Source organism: Brassica napus, chromosome C4 (genome assembly GCF_020379485.1).
Source record: "Brassica napus cultivar Da-Ae chromosome C4, Da-Ae, whole genome shotgun sequence".
Taxonomy (NCBI): domain Eukaryota; kingdom Viridiplantae; phylum Streptophyta; class Magnoliopsida; order Brassicales; family Brassicaceae; genus Brassica; species Brassica napus.
Genome location: NC_063447.1, coordinates 48,761,017 through 48,767,266, shown reverse-complemented (window position 1 = coordinate 48,767,266; position 6,250 = coordinate 48,761,017). Strand labels below are relative to the sequence as shown.

The following is a 6,250-nucleotide window of genomic DNA, read 5'->3' as shown; positions in this document are numbered from 1 at the left end:
TTGTTTTTATTTTGTCATAATTTTTCCTATTTTTCAGTCATTCGTAAATAGATTAAATTAAAAAAGAAAAATTCCGAAATTCTTATATAAATATATCATTTATGTTTGATTCACTTATAAAAATTGAAATATAAATGAGTTGTTTTACTATAATTTCGGAAAATGTATCTTTGTTCAACTAAAAAATGAATAATAAACCAAATAATTAATTTTATTTTATGATTTTGTATTTGTATGTATTCGCAAGTAGTTTAAATAGACTACTTGATACACATCTTGGTCAAAACAAGTATTCGACTTTAAAGATGAAGTACCAACCAACCAAGTAGTGAACATAGGCAAGTAACAAGTAATTGTAGTCACTCATAAAATACATAAATTTTAATTAACTAATGAAATATATACTAAGTATTTAATAAACCAAATAATATATAACAAATAACTGAATAAGTAAAGGAAAACAAGTAATAAACCAAATAATAAACCAAGTAGCTAAAAAGTAAAATGAACTTGATACTTGACTTGTACTTGCGAGTAATAAAATCTGTTTACTTGTTACTCGACCTGATTGGAGCAAGTACTTGTTTTTTCAAACCAACCAGAGTCAAGTAGCGAGTACAAACCGAATATCAAGCATTTGTGCCCAGCTCTACTGTGTAGGTGTCCAAAAACAATGTGATTTTGTTTCGCGCAGCAAATAGATCGAATTTGAAACATGATGGTGTCCTAGGCCTGTTTGCTTTACCACTCGACCACGAGATCCTGGACGCCTCACTACATTTTTGCTCTGAAATTTCTTTGATTTCTTCAAGTGATTCGCGTTCGTTCATAATTAAGTTGTGTTCATGACTTTTAAGAGTCTACTTCTCATTTTGACACTTATATATATATATATGTAATGGTTAATAATAGTTATATAAATATTATTTTAAAACATTTTCGTAATATCAAATGATTTTTCAGTTTTAATGAACATAATTTTTACATTTTTATTAATAATTTATTTTATTTTTGGTTATATTTTTATGAAATAGAACAAATTAGGGGTCAGCATTCGGGTACCCATTCGGGTTTGGTTGGGGTCTATTTGGGTTTTGGATTTTTAGTGTTAAAAATTTCAACCACATTCGAATATTTATAAATTTCGGTTCGAGTTCGGTTCAGATTTTTTACGGGTTCGGATAACCCGTTTAATTATTTTTAAAATTTTAAATTTCTCAAAATCCAAAAATAATAATATATAACATATAAATTTGAGCAATGTATGCTGAAACCTAAATTTAACATAAAATTGATTTGACATGAATATTTGGATGGAAAATCAATATATATTTTAAGTATTTTTGCTGTTTTGAATATTGTTTAACTATTTTAGATATTTACTTTTAAATATTGTATATATTTCCAAATATTTTGGACAACTTCAAAATATCTTATAAATTTTGGATTTTTTGGATATTAACTCTAAAAGTAGCTAATATATTCAGCTATATATAAATCTGATTCGGATACCCGAAATATTTCAGTTCGGATCGGGTTCTGTTCCGGTTCTCTAGATACGAAAATTTTTAAACCCGTTTGGATATTTAACCAGTTTCAGTTCAGGTTCGGTACTAATTTTCAGATTGGATTTGAACTATTTGTCCAGCCCTAGAACAAATGATCTTTTAGCTTTATTTTTAAAACCTTAATCTACGTGTAATATCTTAAACATTTCTGACAGAGTATCTATATTATAAACTGAGCTAAAGAGCAAAATTATCACAATACTAATTGGTATACTATACATTCATGAACTATCTGAAAAGAGATAGAATAAAAGCGGAGCCGCCATTTCCACTTCTCACTCCCACTTTCCACGCTCTTTTATGGGTAAGTTCGATATCTATGCTCGTCTTAATCACCCATTTATATTCTCACATCAATAGATCAAAAAGCATAATTTCTTAACTATAATTATACTAATAAGTATTCTTATTCCATATAGATTGTTCCTTTATGCTATCAATAATAATTTTCTAGGCTAGTGAACATTAGAAAAGACTGATTAAAATAAGTTGAAAAATTAATTAAGAATAATCTCATCCCTCCATTATTCGAATCTTATGTAATAACTAACTACTAGTTTGGTCATTTCATTTTTGTGCGTGTAAATCTCACAATATAATTAATAATTCTAGATGCGTATATTTGTCTACTGCAAAATAGACTAAACGAATAATATATTCCAAGTAGAACCAAGAAAATCAATATATTCTAAGAAAAAAAGAATATTGGGAAATGACATATTTCACAGTGAATTACCCAACTAATACAAGGTCCTTTTAAACTCTCTCCAATAATAGTACTATTTGGTAGATTTCTAAACGGCATGAACCTAAATATATATATCAGACGCAAATAATAGCAAGTCATTTTCAAAAACTTTTGAAAAACTCTCTTTTAAAAAAAATCTCCAAATTCGAAAGCTCCTGTATAGTTTCTGAAGCCAACAAAATAATAAAACTGATAGCTGCTATGTTCCTTGCTTATACTTCACGTCATACAATTCAATACTAGTATAAGATTATTAAATAAAATAAAATCCTATGTCGTCGGAAAATCTGCTGACTTTTTTAAAATTGCAACAGTCACCCCTTCCTCTATATAAAACCCTAGCTACTTCACACTTGTTTTCAGTTCTCTCTATCTATCTCTTTCCTCTGTGTTTAGAGTTTGTGATAAAGAAAAATATGACGACGGTTGTGGAGGTTAGAGAATACGACCCGAGTAAGGACTAGCCACCGTGGAAGACGTTGAACGGCGGTGCGAAGTTGGTCCGACCGGAAAACTCTCACTCTTCACCGATCTCTTAGGTGACCCGATTTGCCGTGTCCGACATTCACCTTCTTACCTCATGCTGGTAATTTCTAGAACCCAATTCTTATCCAAAACCCATTTTCTCAAATTGAAGTTAATTCAATTTTTTTTTTAATATGAAGCTTGAATTAAAAGAGCGTTTTGAAGTTCTATGTCATTTCTTAGTAATCATTAGTTAGAGAGAATTCTTTTTAAAAAAAAATAAAATAATTATGAAGCATATATATGAACTAACTCATGAACAAGTTGATTTTTTTTCTTTTAGTGTTAGAGATAAAATATAAAAAATACCCCGTTTTTCTAAGTTGCAGTTATTCGAGAGCTTACTCATTATGAAGCAAGTACACAAAAATTAAATCTAAACCAAAAGGCTTTAGTGTTTGGTTTACTTTTTACTGTTTTGTTTTTTAATTAAAAATGAATAATAAAAATAAAATTCTTAGTACACTTCGAAAATTCTTACAGGTGGCTGAGATTGCTACAGAGGATAAGAAAGAGTTAGTTGGAATGATTCGAGGATGTATCAAAACCGTTACATGTGGTAGCAAAACACTCGATGTTACTACCAAACCACTTTACACTAAACTCGCATACGTTTTGGGCCTCCGCGTTTCTCCTACTCACAGGTTCGTTTATAATTTCATTTAATGCACGTAACTAACGCTAATTAATAATTAATTATAATAATTAATTATAAGTAATTAATGTTAATCACGTCACATTTTTAATAACGCAGGAGGCTAGGAATAGGGTTTCAGCTCGTGAAGGAGATAGAGAAATGGTTTAATCAAAACGGTGCAGAATATTCCTATATTGCTACTGAAAACGACAATCACGCTTCGGTTAATCTTTTCACCGGAAAATGTGGTTACACTAAGTTTCGTACACCGTCCATTTTGGTTAACCCGGTGTACGCACACCGGGTCAACATTTCTAATCAGGTTACGGTTCTCAGGCTTGACCCGTCGGATGCTGAGTCACTATACCGGCTACACTTTAGCACAACCGAGTTTTTTCCACGAGACATTGACTCAGTTCTTAACAACAAACTCTCGCTTGGAACATTCATTGCTGTTCCACGTGACAGCTGCTACGGGTCCGGGTTCGGGTCATGGCCCGGTTCAGCTAAGTTTCTCGAGTATCCACCTGATTCTTGGGCGGTTTTAAGCGTGTGGAACTGTAAAGACTCGTTTAAGTTAGAAGTTCGTGGTGCATCGAGACTACGGCGCGTGTTGGCCAAAACAACGCGTGTGGTTGATAAAACGCTACCGTTTTTGAAAATTCCGTCTATTCCAGCGATTTTTCAGCCATTTGGACTTCATTTTATGTATGGCATTGGTGGTGAAGGACCATGCGTGGAGAAAATGGTGAAAGCGTTGTGCGGCCACGCGCATAACCTGGCGAAAGAAGGAGGATGTGGTGTCGTAGCGGCAGAATTGGCCGTAGGAGAGCCGGTCCGGAGAGGAATACCACATTGGAAGGTGCTATCGTGTGATGAAGACTTGTGGTGTATTAAACGGCTTGGTGAAGATTATAGTGACGGCTCTGTTGGTGACTGGACTAAATCGCCACCTGGCAATTCCATTTTTGTTGACCCTAGAGAATTCTGATATTTCAAATTAGATTATGTTAGAAAACGAATATTTATCTTTCATGTCAGATTAGATGTCTTTTAAACTTTGGAATGAATGATGTAGTAAGATTCTTTCAAATATATAGCTTGTTTAAAAGAGATTCGAAGGTATACTTCTTTATGGCAAATTGAATGTAGTATTTTATAAGCAAAATCTTGGATGAAATATCCCTTGTTTGAAGGTAATTCACTAATTTGTATTTGTTTAAACAGCAATCTTAAATTCAAGTAATATTTTTTTTGTAAGATTGAAACAAGTAAAGATGAAAAGGAAAAGAAAAAAAAGATCTCCAACAATTTTAAAAATTAAAAAGCAATTTCAGATCTTCTCCGTACGTCTTACAAAAAGGGTAGTACTATATATCATAGGCATAAAATTGATTATTTTTTTTTAAACAATTTTTTTTTTTTATTACATGCAGCTCTTGTTTATTTACCCTAAATCTCTTTATTTATTCTACTTACTTTTCCTATAAATCGACAAAACGAATTTACTGGTAGTTTATGTCATTTTACTGAAAACAACATGCGCGGGGATGAGATTATGTATACAAATAATTTTTATACATTTTTATTTATTTTGTGTTAATTTATGTATTATGTATATAATTAAACTACAGTAAACACAAATCAAAACAACATCTCTTATTTATTTACAATAATTGTTTTGGTAAATAAATAAAAATAATTATTTCTAATTTTATATGGTATATAATTAAATTTTAATGATATTGGCGTAAATATAGAGTATATTTTAATATAAATATTTATTATCGAAACTTAATATTTATATGATTTTATTTACATTTGTATATTTGTTGTAACAAAAAAAATAAACCATAATCACAAATACCACATTCATTGAATCATAGTACCACTTTTTATGTTTACACTAACCACTTTTACACTCACTTTTAATGAAGGATAAAATACACTTATACACCTAAGGTTAACTAATCTAGAATTAGGGTTTAGAGTTGAGGGGTGAAATAAAGTTTTTGGAATGTGAAATTTAAGATTCTAATAAATATATAAATAAATACTTAAAATTTTTTAAAAAATTTAAAAAATAGTTTCAAACATAATTTTTGATTTTCAAAAAGAAATTTTGAAAAAAACAAAATTTTGGAAAAATATTCAAAAAACATTTTATAAAAAAGTTCGAATTTGAAAAAGTATAATTCGAAAACATAATTTTTTTTTCTAATTTTTTTTAATTTTTTTATTTAAATAATGATTTCTTATATACTGTATATAGGCGAAAATTTCATGTTTACCACTTTTCATCTTTACCACCACTAAAGGAACATTTTTAAAAATTCCTTCTTAATTAAGTGGCAAATGACTCTTATATCCTTATTCTCTATATATATAAAATAAATCATTATTATAAATAAAATAAATAAATAAATACTCTTATACCCATGTTCTATATATATAATAAATCATTATTTAAATAAATAAATAAATAATAAATAAATAAATAATTTTTTTTTATGTTTTCAAATTATACTTTTTCAAATTCGAACTTTTTTATAATTTCTTTTTTGATTTTTTTCGAAATTATTTTTAATTTCTTTTTGAAAATCAAAAATTATGTTTGAAACTATTTTCTTAATTTTTTTATATTTTTAAGTATTTATTTATATATTTATTAGAATCGTAAATTTTATATTCCAAAAACCCTACCACCCTCAACTCTAAACCCTAAGTCTAGATTAGTTAACCGTATGTGTGTAAGTGTATTTTACCTTTCAT

The 6,250-nt window shown here is 29.1% G+C and overlaps 1 protein-coding gene across 1 annotated transcript; it reads left to right on the top strand.

Annotated features, from left to right (window-relative positions):
- Window positions 1–2,732: 2,732 nt before the first annotated feature.
- LOC106395546 (probable N-acetyltransferase HLS1-like) lies at window positions 2,733–4,593 on the top strand. Its single transcript, XM_048756339.1, is given in 4 exon segments — window positions 2,733–2,775; window positions 2,778–2,902; window positions 3,325–3,485; window positions 3,596–4,593. Coding segments are annotated over 4 exon segments (1,203 nt in total). The 3' UTR covers window positions 4,470–4,593.
- Window positions 4,594–6,250: the final 1,657 nt, after the last annotated feature.